This window comes from Talpa europaea (genome assembly GCF_964194135.1).
Source record: "Talpa europaea genome assembly, chromosome: 8".
Taxonomy (NCBI): domain Eukaryota; kingdom Metazoa; phylum Chordata; class Mammalia; order Eulipotyphla; family Talpidae; genus Talpa; species Talpa europaea.
Window position 1 is genome coordinate 114,958,811 of NC_140075.1, and position 14,390 is coordinate 114,973,200.

The 14,390-nt window shown below is 58.7% G+C and overlaps 1 protein-coding gene across 1 annotated transcript in view; it reads right to left on the minus strand.

The window, feature by feature from the left end:
- Nucleotides 1-12,353, minus strand: part of EML1 (EMAP like 1) — a gene marked incomplete at both ends in the record, with an annotated part of 134,765 nt that extends 122,412 nt beyond the window's left edge. Inside the window, one exon of the mRNA XM_084240675.1 lies at nt 12,245-12,353. Coding sequence (XP_084096801.1) covers nt 12,245-12,272 — 28 coding nt within the window. The remainder of the gene's footprint in view (nt 1-12,244) is intronic.
- Nucleotides 12,354-14,390: the final 2,037 nt, after the last annotated feature.

A 14,390-nucleotide genomic window follows, 5' to 3' on the forward strand; every position in this document is an offset into this window, starting at 1 on the left:
CAGAGAGCCGGGCCTGTGTCTGAATGCAGCTCTGCACACACTGGCTGAGAGCAAGTATCCAGCAAGATACCGCTGGCTCAGCCTGAGAAGACTGGTGGGGGCCCCGGGGGCTTCCTGGAGGAGATGAGACAACATTGGTGCCTGGCACTGGGGAGGAAAGCTGTGTCGCACGGAGGCGATGGCCCATAGATGGCCCATAGATGTCTTTCATTACAAATGCGACATCAGAATTGACTCAACACACGGAGAGTCATTTCATCTGAAGAATGACAGAAACCCCTTATGGCCATGCCCATGGTAGGGCTGGTTCCATGCAGAGGGGTCAGCATGGAAAGTGGCCCAGTGAGGGTTCCCCTGAGCCACGCGGGCTGGAGACAGCACCCGAGCTAGGTGGACAAGCCCCAGGCCCAGAGGTGCCACCTCTCCTGTGCACCGGCCAGGCCTCCCCTCTGGCTGTGTCACCACAGGGTCCACCTGATTCCACCCCAGGCTGGAGGGCAAAAGAAACCAAAAGGAGAGTGTGGGTGCTCACACATGGCAGCTGTTGAGGGTAGGGAAGGCCTTGACAGTCCCAGACAAAGATGAGGGACCTCTGGCCTGGCTGTCCTCAGGCAGAGGCGCAGCCGGCGAGGACCAGCAGCACCTCAAGAGAAGCATGAGGTCAGTGAAATCTGGAAGGTGTACATGTGACTGCAGCTGGGCAGGGGTGGAGCCTGGGAGAGGCAACTGCCAGCAGAGCAGACCAAGCCACGATTCCACCAGTCCTAGCTGTGGACTCGCCTCCTGCCCTGTGTGCACGCAGGCCCCAAGGGAGGAGAGGCTGCAGGGAGGCCCTGGGCTTACCCTGACCCCTGCATCGGGGGGCAGAGCCCTTCCTTCCCTTCCTGCTCAAACACAGGCCTGCTCCACCCTGGCCAGTGTTTGCTGCACGATACTGGGGCAGCCTGTACTCGATGATGCTCTAGTTTGTAGGAATGTGAGCTCTTAAATCAAAATGACAGTAAATCACAGGCTGGGGGTCAGCTTCCAGCTGCCAGGGCCTCAGTGAGGCTGGGGCACTCTCGAGATTGATGGGCCTACATAAAGCCACCATGGCGTACGAGGCCTGCTCTGACCCTCCGGCCTCAGCACCATCTTCGGACCAGCAACCGCCCAGTGACTCCAGATTCTTTGAAAAGCAGAGTCCAGCATTGAACAGAGCAAGTTCACAGTGTCGGGAGCAGGGTGGGCAGGGAGATGGGGTTTATGGGAAGCCCTGTGAGCAGGACTCTGTCTTAGACACAGCCAATCCCTCCTCTGCCTCCCGGGGAAGTCTCTGAATCAAATGCATAATTTATGAGGATGAGCTGGTGCATATTCACGCGCCCACCGCCTTCCCAGGCCAGTGGTTGTCTGTGAAAAGCCTTCACGTGATGAAACCCTGCGCGGAGCTCACTGGAGCCCATGGCCCCGGCTCACACAGACCTGGAGTCCTCACAATGACGCCAGTCCCTAAAATTCATTCTGAAGAATATGCACCCAACTAGGCCTGACTTTGGACAAAAGTGGGGGAGACCCAAGAATGAAGAATCCATCATGGGAATGCCTTAGCCCAGGTCACAGTTCAGGGTGTACCAGCAGCATTTCAGGGAAACTGAAGCAGGTCTCCTCCCCCAAAACAACCCAGCATATACAGAGGGGGGCTCAGGAACAAGCCCTTCTAAGCCTCCGATCATGTAAGAACTGGAGCCAAAACCCCCCTCCTGCCCCTGGCGGTCCTTTCTGGGCCTCAGTCTTTCCTGTCTGTTCAGTGGGGGGGGCTGTTACCTCTTCCCGGTGACATCAGGGCCCTCTGCGTCACACTATGCCCTCTGGGTCAGGCTATGACCTTCCATCAGTGTCTTGGCTGGGGAAGGGGTTGATGCAAATGGGCTTGTGCTTCTTTCAATCAGCAGGCGCCAATGAAATGCAGCAATAAGCTACTCACTTCTAAGCACCTACTGTGTGCAGCTACTGTGCTTGGTACATGGGCTAGATGTGCACGCCTCTGAGAGCAGGGTGGGCACGGAGTAGGTGCACAGTGAACATGCGCTCCCCTCCCTTCTTCCTAGAAAGACAGGGCCGCCTGCCCCCCACCCTGCCTGGGGGTGTCTGCCGAGAGCGCTGAGCCCAACTACCCAGTGAGCGTGTGACCTTAGAAGCATTAAGTAACCGCAGATGGAATTTGGATTTGGGGTCCGGGGGGAGCTTAAAAGTTTTCCCAAACGAGTCACTACCCCATTCAAATGTTACTCACTCAACCCAAGACGGTCATTCATCTCACTCTCCAGCTGGCCATTCTCGCTGGGAGCCACTCCTGTGACTCAGCATTCATGCTGCTGGTTAAACATCAGCGCCTCACTGTCCCTATTAAGCGGTTTTGAAAGCCCCGCTGCCCATAAACATGTGTGCCCTTGAGTGTGTGTGTGTGTGTGCATGTGAGCTACGGGGCAGGCCCATACTTGGGGGTTCTGGCAGAGGACCGGCTTTGTGGACTGTGACTGGCCCTGTCACCCGGGCCCCGGCCTGGGTTCATGTCCCTTGAAACGTCTAGGCAATCTTGGGGCCTGCATAGCCACTCTGCGCCAAGCCCTGAGGACACCGTGTGGGTGTCCATCCGGATGTGGATGTGAGTGCCGTGTGGGGGTGCAGCCTGTGGGGGTGGGGGCTGCGGAAAGTGGAGATATTTGAGCATTCAGTGAATGTGCCAGAGGCTCCTGTGCTGGCTGGGAGGGGGCACAGTCACCCTCTCCCTGGGGTACAGGGCCTATGGCCTGGGGGGCCAGGGTGTAACCTCCGCTAGCCCCTCTCACAGAGCCTGGGATGCAGACAACATTCGGGAACGTGGACTTGGGGCTGCTAGCACTGAAGTGGGTCATGAAGGCTGGTTTTAGGGCCGCAGCGGCTCACAGCCTCCTCACTGCCCACGCCACTGTCTGAAGTTCAGGATCTAGGGAATGGCAGCCTGCCACCAGGGACCACAGCACAGCTGCTAACCGCGGGGAAGCCGGCTGCGGGCTCCCTCGGCTGCCGGGGCCCCAGCCAGGCAGTGACTCACGGGTAGTAGGACACAGCAGCCTCCACGGCCAGCCCCCGCCCCCACCTCCCAGCTCCGCAGGGCCTGGCCAGCGCTGCCTTCTGGGTGGGTCACAAGTGGCGCCGCTCCCCAGGCCCTCCCTGTCTGTGTCCCAGGTCTGACCCCCCCACTCTGACCCACCCTAAATCAGAAGTGATAGGAGTTAGTCGGCACCCCCACCCCATCAGGGTGCCACCTCAGAGACACGTTGAGGGTGTCCCTCTAGGTCCCCCTCTGGGGGCCCCAATTGCCTCCAATTGCCTGGACTTGTGACCTTGCCCAGGTTAACGTGGCCCCGGGGTCTACATCACCGAACCGCTTGAGTACCTGAGCTATGTTCTCTGTCTGAGAGACAGCCTCTCCGGCACTCACCAGGGCCTGGCCCTGCCCCTGCCTCCCACAGGCCGTACCTTCCCGGCTGGGCCACCTGGACTACAGCTTAGTTTGCTCCTGCCCCACAGCGGGGCTGGAGCAGAGCCCCTGTCAGCATCAGTGTAAATTAGTACTGCAGTCCTGCAAACTTTGAGGGGACCAGGCAGAGGCCCCTGCCTAGGAGAAGAGAAGAGGCCCCAGTCTGTAGCCGGAGGGACATTTCCACTGTCCCATTCCTTGAGTGTTTCTTTCCATAGCTGCCACCGCCAAGCACCTACTGTGCACCATAACCATCCCAGGAGTGGGGGTGGCGATGTCCCAGGGGAGCAGGAGAGGGCTTGGAGAGGCTGGGCGCCTTGCCCAAAGACACATAGCACATCAGGCTGAGATTTCAAAGCAAGGCCATATGAGTGACGCTGATGAAGCAACGCCATCCCTGGCAGCACCGGCCCACGCTCCTCTGGCTTCCGGGATCCCCAGGCCAGGAGCCGCCTGCCCCCGCGGCGCATCTGCAAGGCTCCGACACAGCTGGGCAGCCAAGCCCAGTGCCAGCCCTTCTATTATTCATGCCTGCCTTCGGTTGCCAGCAGGGACCTGGCCCAGCAGCTGGGCTTTGCCAGGAAAGATAAGGCAGCAGCACCTGACTGCGCTCCTCCGGGGCGTCTGATCTCCCGGGAGACGCTGAGTCTGGAGCCCGCTGTCACCACTCGCGGGAGGCCGCCCTCCTTCCCAGGGGAGGGAGACAGACCACGAGCAGCGCGATGGCCACCTGGGCTGACAGTTTCTGCCCGAGGCCACCTGTCCCCTCCATAACTCTGCATGGGCTCCAGGAGCCTGCAGGGGGTGGGGAGCAGCGTCCGCCGGCGCCCACACATGGTCACGAGTCTAAGTGGCTCTCAGGGTGCGGGCACCGCTTGTCCCACCTCTGAGGGGAGGACGGGCAGGCTCGGACCACACAGCAGGCAGAAGGCTTTGCCAGTGTGCCCTCCTGCAGCCAGAGGCCAGGCTGACTCAACTGTCTTCAAAACAAGGCCTAGCAGAAGAGAACGCAAGTGCGCTAGCCCTGCCACCCAACCCCTGCCACCTCCAACTCTACAGAGAGAAGGAACCGAAAGCAGAGGACAAAGACGTGGGACGGCCAGGACGGATTCACTGTGGCTGGGGTGCAAAAGCCAGGCTCCCTTGTCTCAGACCCCATGACATAGTCTACACTCCAGCGCTCCTGTGAGATCAGGCTGTGGGGAAAGTCCTGGGAGACCCAGCTGCATTTAGTCAGTCATTCAACAAGCATCTGATCAGCTGCAGATGAGGAAGCTGTGGCCTTTGCCCCCACCGGGACGAGGCCCACCTGCGATGAATGAAAGTAATCTAGACTTTGCCTGCAGCCCCATCCTGCCTCCTCCCTCCTCCGCTGCTTCTCCTGAGAGTCTCGCCCAACTAGCCACGTGCAGGGAAAAGGAGCTCTGCCTCTTGGGGGCCCACCAAAGTCAGCGCCTGTCCTGCTCCCCACTCTGCCTTCACACACAGACTCTGTCATCCACACATAGCAGCCGTCCCATCAGAGTCGTCAACCTTGCTTTGCACTCGGGGAGAAAAGGCCCAGAGAGGATATCTGACTCGCAAAGATCACACAGCAGCAGGTGGCAGGGCTCCAACAGCAGTGCCCATCTGTTCACTCCCCAGGCCCACCCGGGCCCCACTTCTCCACCTGCTGCCCCAAGGGCACAGTGGTAGAGGAGTGGAGGCTGGGCTCCTCAGCACACACACCTAGCCAGAGACTGAGTCCCTCCATCTGAGCTGCCTTTCCTAGATTCTAAAACTGACAGCATATCCAGGGCCACCAGGGCGGCCTCTCCGTGAGTCTCCCAGGGGTTCCAGGATGAACATGAGACCCCCACCCCCGCCGGAGGCTTAATGAGCTTGCGGTGGTGAGCTGCGTGTGCCCTCACCTCCCGCTAGCTCCTGGTTCAGGTCGCCGCTGCGCCTTGGCCTGACCATCATGCACCTCGGCCAGGCCAGGCCGCCGCCCAAGTCCCTGGCCCATTTCCAGAGCTGCCCTTTGAGGGAGGCCAACTTGCAAGTCCAGGAAGGTGCTGCCACCCCCTTGGGAAGCAAAGAGAAGAGCACCCCCATCCCACCCCACCCAACACTCGCCTTGAGATCCAGGCCAGTCACGGATTGCTCTAAACTCCAGCTTCCTGAGCGGTGAAGCGGGATGGCCACCATTGACCCCCAAGGCTGTGAGGACAGTCACGAGGGATTGTGTGTGGAGGGCGCAGGAGAAGGGCAGTGGAATTTCTTTAGTGTCCGTTCGCCCAGTCTTGTGCTGCGCCAGTAATCTCGACCTGGTAACACTGTGATCCTGCGGGGTCTCTGCGTACGCAGGATGTGCGGAATAAGCGCGTGGGAGCAGGAGCTCCGCTTCACCCCGTTTGATGCTCGCCCTGCAGCCATGCCAGGGCTCTGATGTGTTTTTCCACCTTAAATGAATGCGGTGGGATTTTTCAAAGATGTGTTTGAATGTGGTGGAGAGTTCTCTAAACAGCCTGGTGGAGAGGGTGCATCAGAGTCCAGAGCTGCGGGCATATCTGACCCTCCATACAAAGCCACATCATCCCAAGCCTTGTTCTGGTTTTATTTCTAGCAATTCAGTCCATGCAGCCAACTCTTTGGGGAGGGCCTGGGGACACCGCTAGTCTTTGCCAATGTTAACTCTCTATGACCCCATATAAGTCTGGGGTGTGAATCCTCACGGATCCACTTGTACACGCTACACAAGTCCACATAGTCCAGGCCTATCTTTCCCCAGACAATCATCCCCTTTTACCTGGTGGACCACCTCTCCCCCCATTCTTTCTGGTGAATACCAATTTGGTCTGACAGTCCTACAGTGGATTTTTGTATTATTTAGCTCATGGTGTATTTGGTTTCGCTACACACCACAGTGAGTGCAAAGATACAGTATTTGTCTTTCTGCATCTGACTTACTTCAGGAAAGGAAGATCCCTCTAGGCCCATCCATGCTGCCACAGTGGCAGGGTTTCACCTTTTTCATGGCTGAGTAGTACTCCAGTGAGGGCAAATATTTTAAAACTGGGTCTTAGTTCATTATATGAAACAATTGGTGCTGTTCATTGCCACCGTCCTGTTAGACCCTGAGTTTTATTTAAATTCATTTAGTTTCATACTATCAGAAGCAGTTGGGAAAGTCTGCTATTTACGTGATGTTCAGCTTCTGTTTAGGGTGTCAGAGAGCCCAGGAAACAGTGCAGTATTAAAGTGCTGAAGCTTTGGGGCACAGACTCATTTCCCAACGTTCTTCTACAGCCATTCTCCCCGAAACGCACGCCCACTCGCTGCCGTCTGCGGGCGCTGATGGACCAGGCTCAGCACGGACCATCCCCAGCCCAACTATCTCTGAGCCTTAACAAGTAATAAATTCAAAGAACTTTTTGGCAATTACTCGCTATTTCCCTTGGGTAGCATGCTTTTCCTAGCTGCTGTGGTGACCAGATCTTTCAGAAATTTATTTTTAGACTCTTAAATGCAAATTGAAGTCTGTAGGAGAGAACAGATTTTGGAAACTCTTGTCCCTGGCTTTGTGGTTTGCATGTTGGAAGGCTCGCGACGTGTGTCTAGAAGCTTGCCACAGACACATGCGACATACTTCACGCATCTCCTAATTAAGATGGGCTCTTAATTAGGGCCGTCGCTTGGCGGGAAGTCAGGGAGGGGCAGATGTTACTACTACACACTGACAGGGAGCGGCATCCCGCCTCTTGCCCTTGAGGGGGCCCTGCGACTTGCTTGATGAAATGTGGTGCTATTGATACCCACATTGTTGGATTTCAAGTGCCTGGGTCCCCGGCTCTGTCCATACCAGCCCCAAATGGGGACGCCTGGGTCCCTGAGAGGCGTTATGCCCAGTCACCCTGCAGGCCGCCAGCCCTGAGTCTCCCACCCAGCGGGCTCCGCCTGAGCGAGACTCTGCCCCCTGAGGCCCCTTCTCTAGTCCTGAGCCAAGTGGCTGGTGAAAGCTCAGGGCGGTGGTGATAACGGCCACAGGACATCAGCAGTGGAGGGTGACACCATGGGGCCGTGACTTGTCTCCACCAGCCAGTGGCTTTGAGATTTTATGTTGACTGCAGCTTTCAAGAAGGAACAGGTAAGTGCTTGCTCCTGTTAACAGCTTTCATTTAACAAATATAATTTTTAAAAGAAACAGAATTTCTCTTGCATGATTGGAACGGACCCAAAATTTTGAAAGAACAGAAGCACAAACTTTCGTCTGCCAGTTAAATTCCAGCAGCTTCCAACCTGCTCTGCTGTGTAGAGTCCAAGCCCGTGGGGGTCCTTCAGACCCTGGGGGACCCTCACCCCATGACTCATGCATCTGCTGTGCCCACCCATCGTGGCAGGCAGCACATGCGTGCAGAGCCCTGTGTTCCCCCTGGTACCCAACAAGAGTGGACGTACATCAATTGTCTTCCTGACCAGAGACTGAGGAGGCCTGCCCTGGGTCACCAGCAGGGAGGGCTGCACCGTGCCACCCGACAGCTGGGCCTCCTGTGAGCAATGCTGGGATGGAAGGAGGGGAGCAGATGATGGGGTCAGCACTCCAAGGACATGGTCCCCTAGGGCTGTTGAGCTTCTTTGGGGGTCCCTGGGGAGCATGGGTGGGGATCAGCTTGGAGCAGGAAAGGAGGGAGACCTGAGCAGAGGGCAGGCCTATGTTCCAGTCCAGTTCATGTGACCCTGAGCCAGTCTCTTCCTCTTGGGCCTCAGTTTCCCCTCCACATCATGGGATCCCACCACTTGGGAGTGTGGATATGAAATGTAGTGTGGCCTCCTGTGCAGGCGAGTGAGGAATGTGATGGGGAGTGCTGTCGAGGGCCTAGGCTCTTATAGTCTGACCCCTGGGACTCTTCCAGGTCACCCCCCAGTCCTCTGGACCTTCCTAACAGAGGAGACAGCATAGGACCCGCCCCTAGCCCTGGCTGCCCCTCCCTGACCCCACCCCTGCAGCTTCCGAATCCTGCCATTCTCCCCTGTCCTCCTTCCTGAGTCGGCCTCACACTCTCACCTCAGGACTCTCTTGATCTGCTCCTGCTCTTGGCCTCCAGATTCTCTTTCTAGTCCCCCTGCCCCGCCTTGAAACAATCCAGCCACCTTCCAGGCTCCAGGGTCTTCACTGGCTCCCGATTGCCCAAGACAGCCCCTGAACCCAGTTACTGTCTAGGAGGGGCAACCCTCATCTAAAGGAGGGAGGCAACACAGAACGGTGCTGAGGGCAGGGGCCAAGCCCACCTCGCCCAGGAGAAGCTTTCTCTCCAAGAACCAAGTCTAAAGACTTAAAGTGTTTTGCTTTCATTTCCTTCCCTGGATGCTGGCCACAGGCCTGGCCCTGAGGTCGGTCAGTCAGGAGCCAAAAAGGACAACAAAACCTAGGCCCGGACAAGGGGAGCTGCTCACAACCCCACCAGAGGCCCACCGTGAGGTCTGGGGGCAAGAAGCTGGGGCTCTCTTGGGGCTCTGGGGTGACAGGAAGAATTGAGTGAAAGATGGGGCACCTACCCCAATGTCTTCAGGCCCCCCACCCTTGGGATAAACTCCCTGAGTTTAGAGAGAGGGGCTTGGGGAGTCAAGTACTTGGGGGCCTTTTGGGAGCCCCCTTTTTCGGCCTTCCAGAATGAATCACGTGAAATAGCACCAAGGGTTCCAGAACACTGAAGGAGGCAGTAAGGACAGGAATATCCCTCCCTCCCCAAACCAGTCGCTGGCAAGGGCAGCCACATCCCACAACACAAACGGGGTGATCACAGTGGGGCGGGTGCGGGGAGTCGTGTGCTGGCTGAGCACTCACTCAGGTCCGGGGTGTCCATTCTGAGATAGGGTCACTGTCACCCTCATGAGGCCCAGAGAGGTTAAGTGACAAGCCTAAGCCACAGAGCGGGGTGGCAGGGCGGGCGCCAGGACCCAGCACTGATGCCCTGTGCCTGGGTCGCTGCTGAAACCACCGCCCAGCCCCTGGCGCTCAGAGTCATGAGCTGGCGTTGTGGGAAACTTCCCCAAACGTGGGAAAACCTGGCGGCACAGTGGCCTGGATTCTCCTTCCGTGGATTTCTACGGAGAGGGGTGAGAGACCGTGAGGCCACAGGCCGCCAAACACCACCCACACCCCCGGGCGCAGGAGCTAGCCCCTTCTGGGCCCCTCATCCCAGCACGTGCAGCCCCCACACACATGGATCCAGGCCAGAGTGGGACGTGGCCCCACTTTACAGGTGAGGAAACCCAGCCTCCGCTGGGGAGGACCTGCCAAAGCACCACCCACAGCCCCACGACTGTAAGGGAAGCCCCTTGCCTGGCTGGACATGGGCTCCAGCTATAAATACGCCGCTGACTCCAGGTAACCTTAGCCTGCAGCGCCCAGCCCGGGCACCGGGCCATAACTCCCACCGCCACCCGCTGTGCTCCTGCCTGCGGGATTTTCCTGACACCCTAACAAGGTACCACTTTGCTTTTCCAGGCTCTGCAGCACTGGAGGCTGTGAGGGGCTGGCGGTCTCCAGGAGGAGAAAGGCAGTTGCTGCAGGTGACAGCCCAGCCTGCCAGCCGAGCCACCTGGGGTGGGAGCCCAGCCTGCCAGCCGAGCCACCCGGGATGGGCAGGTGGGACTCCCCCAAGGACCCAGCCGGGCCTGCAAACATGGGGTCTGAATCCTGGCCCCTGCCGCATGGCCCTGGGGGGTTAACATCACCCCCTCCAGGGACTGAACCATGTACCCAAGATGGCTCAGACGCAACACACATGGCCGTGTCCTTCCCCTTCGGGTGGCCGCTCATTATTGGTGGAGTAATAATAACAGCAGCGGAACAGCTGCCAACGAGAGGCATTATTTTAAGTTCACGATCAGCTCTCCGCCACCTAATCCTGCCTGGAGCCTGAGGCGCTACAGTCCTATTCTGGTCCGGATTTAATGGTGCCCATTTACAATGTCCTTGAGTGATCATCCCAAGGTCGCATGGGGGTGGGCGGGGAGCTCAGGTCTTCCCTAGGGACTGGGAATCAGGCAGGCATGGTCCTGGGCTGCCTCCAAGTCCCCCTCCCAGCTGCAGGTGGGACTCCTAGAAAGACTTAGATGTCAAACACCGCCCAGGAGACCCCCACACAGACATGTGCCCCCATACCCAGGCACTGTCCCTCCTCCTGCACGACTGCAAATCAAATGCCAAAGACCCTGCAGCGCCAACCAGCCCAGCCCAGGGACACAGTGCCAGGATGGCCCCCGGCCCCCAGCCCAGCTGACCAGCTCCTGCCATGCCACTGCCCCTGCAGGCTAAATATGGTCCCGGCTTCCTGAAATACACATCCCGGTGAGGCTGGCTTACAAGCTGCTAAAGCCAGGGCCATGTCCCTGGTGGAGGGAGAGAGCTATTCCCGGTTCGTGTCAGGTGTGGACAGAGCTGGCCAGAGAGGGCCTGTTGGCTGCCCCCTCCCCCAAACTGGCTCCATGGCCTCCACTGCCATGGCAGACAGTTCCTGGCAGCCAAGGCCACAGGCGCTTGGGGGAAGGGGTGAGGTCAGCCTGGTGTCTTCAGCACCCCCAACACAGACACAGACATACAGACACACACAGAGACACAGCTCTGTGCGGGCCCGGCCAGGCGCAGGCCCTGGGACCTCCTGTGGACGCTGCAGGAGAGGCCACACCACATCACCCACAACGCAGCCCAGGACCTGCATGTGGTATACGCCCGCGTCTCTGAGGTGGTGCTGGGCAGATAGTGATCCCTGGGCCACCACCAGGCTGAGCCCCTCAGGGGCCCTGCCAGGGCCAGACAGTGGTGAGCAGGGTCCTGAGCCTCTGGCCCCTGTCCAGGCCCCCACATGCTGTTTCCATACCTGAGCGCTAACATCACCAAGCCTGGGCCGCCCACATTCACAACACTTGTGGCTCAGGTGCCAACACGCACTGTCTCCCTTGTCACCAGGTGACAAAAACTAAGAGTAGTGAAGCCACTTGCCCAAGGTCACCCAACCTGGAAGTGGGAGAACTGGGCTTTGAACCCGGGCACCTGACCCCAAGCCCCAGATGTGCCCTGATTAACGAGGGCCACACAGCCCTGCCTGCCTGAGGCCAACATCACAGCTCGTCCCCAACTGGAAGAGCCAAGGGCCGGCAGCCAGGGCACACCCTGGTTCCTCACACTGCAGGGCAGAAGTATGTGGTCAGAACCTGCACCTGCCCACCCCACTGCCTGCCTGCGTCCTGGCCTCTTCCTACCTGGAGCACAGGCGGCCCTTGCAGGGCCTGCCTCTTCCTGACAGGCCAGCGCCCCAGAGCTTCCAGAGGACTCAGATCCCTGGGGAATCCCAGGAGTGGCGTGACCCCACTTAGCATGGCCCCAGCATGAACCCGAGATAACGCTCATACATGCATTGTGATTGCATGTGGCTCCAGGGCTCATTCACCCAAGACCACCCAGGGTCTAGGCTCAGTGCAGGCCCCCACTGCCTTGTGGGTTGGCTCCTGCTGCCCTGGCGTACAGCTGGGAGGGGTTTGCTTTAGCTTCCTGCTCCAGCCCCTTCGGGAAGCCACAGCAGGCGGCAGAACTCAGTTTTCAAAGTCTGGGCATGTCGGCCCTTCGGGCAGCAGGCTGGGAGGAAGAGGTCCAGCCCCACAGCTGCCTGCAGCCTGGGGGGCCCAGTGCCCTCAGTGACCAGCGGCCTTGGCCGTGCAATTGGAGCTGTGGCGGGTAAATATAGCGCTGCCACTCACCGGCTGAGGGGCCCTCGCCGTCCGACATAGTGCAGGAGATGGGCGGGCAGCCGGTCACCAGCCTGCAGGGACACTCAGCGCCCTCAGCGGCTGTCACCCTCCTGGTCGGGCTTGGGGCTGCCTGCCCTGCTGGGAGTCCCTGTCCCCCAGCAGTGCCCCGCCCCTGCTGGCCGGCCAGTGGCCACCCCCCATGCTGGGCCGGGCAGATAAGAACAAGCCCCAGTTGGAGCTGGGAGCCTGCGTGATTGGTGGATAAATCTGGGCACTGCCCTCCTTGCCCGGGCCCCTCCCGGGCAGCCTGGGAGTGTTGCCTGAGAAACCACTGCACCCCGGGGTGCTTGGTCAGTCCCCCAGCCCCAGCTTGAGGACCCCACAACGCCTGTGTGCTCTCTCCCTGCAGATGGTTCCAGCCACCCAGTGAGGGGCCCTTTGTAGGCATGAGAGTAGAACCCCCGGTGTGAGGCCACCCACCAAGCTTGTGCAGGACTGTGCTGAGTGCCGCCATACCCGTCACCCTCAGCTCTCAGGACCAGCGGTCACCAGCCCCTCTGTGTCACAGATGGAGCTAAGTGACTCACCCACGGCCACCCGGCCAGTTGGAGCAAGACTGGAACTGGCTCTGGATCTTGCCTGTCTCTATGGGAAGGCGTGGCCCTTGCCTTTGATTGTGTGGTCGAGCCAGAGCAGAGCATGTGCGGGCACCCCCTGTGCCGCTGCTGCACGTGTTGAGTGTGGACAGAGGACGATGATGAGCCCCTGGGGGTGGCCCCCTAACACGGAACAGGAGACACTGGCTGAGAGCACAGATCCCATCAGGCACTTAGTGTGCCAGCCTATCCAGTCTAGTCCCTCCTCTGGCCCCCACAAGGTGAAGGGCAAGTCTGGCTAAGGCCTGGACCAGAGACCAGGGGAATGAGGCAAGTGGGTAGCTCTGGCCCAGTTCCTGTAGACAGTGCTCCAGGGCTGAGCTCCACTGGGTCGCCCATACCCAACCCCATCTGGGCTTCAGATGCAACCAGTTCTGTATGCAGAGCATAGGGAGGTAAGGGAGAGGGGCTGGTTATCAGCGTTAATCAGAGTGACCTTGGAGGGCTTCGTGGAAGAAGTGACATTTGAAAGTGTTTTCAGGGGAAGAATGAGTATTCCAGGAAGGGAGACGAGCAGGTAAATGGTAAGAGGCGGATAAGCTCAGTGGGAGAGGGGCAGGGTTCCTGGCAGCCAGTGGAGGTGGTGATGGTTTGAGGAGAGAAGAAGGTTGATATTTGTAGAAGAGGAGGCATCCATAGCTGGGGAAGTCCAGGGGGCTTCCTAGAGGAGGAGGTAGATGCTGGTGCTAAGAGTCCACGAGACTCAGAAAAAATGAGAGGGGGTGGAGCGGCATTTGAGCCTTCCCTGCAGCAGCTCCACAGGTGCTGAGGCCTTTCCCAAACCAGGGGGGAATGATAGAGGGGTGAGCCACCATGTTTCTTAAGATGCTCCTTCCTGTGGAGTGACTCCAGGCCTCCTGGCTCTAACGACTTCCCCATGCCTTCCTTGTCTCCTCTGGGAAGCCTGTCTGCCCCTGAAGACAGGCCAGGGGTCCTCACACTCCATTCTGCCAACTCCGACCTCACTGGGGTCAGTGCCTGATCCTAGCGGCGTCCATCTTTTGGTGGGTTCTAGTGGTTCTGTAAGGTAATGAGCTCACCATCACTGGAGGTATATAAGCTGGCCTGGACTGCCACTGGGTGGGGGTTAGATTACATGACTTTGGGGTCCCTCTAGGGTGACCAAATTGTCCTTATTTGCTTAGGCCTTTGCCTCTTCTAGCCCTGCATGCACCCGGCGAACCTCCAGTCCTAGCACTCTCAGTCATCACGGGCCCTCCTAATAGACCTTTTGTTTAGGGATGAAAAGAAAAGAAGCAGCGGGACTGGAATCCTATAGCACCCCCCACCCGATGCCTGCATCCAGGATTTCCCTTCCCCCCTCCACTTTGGGAGTCTTGGGTGGATATGGGGGGAAGAAATGGGGGCCCCAACCCCCCAGGTGAGGCGGGGAGTCTCAGGGATTAACTAAGCTGATGTCGAAGCTGTGCTCCCCAGATTGTGGGGAACCCAGAGATCTCTGTAGGTGGCAGCTGTACCCCCAGGCAGCAACCCAACTG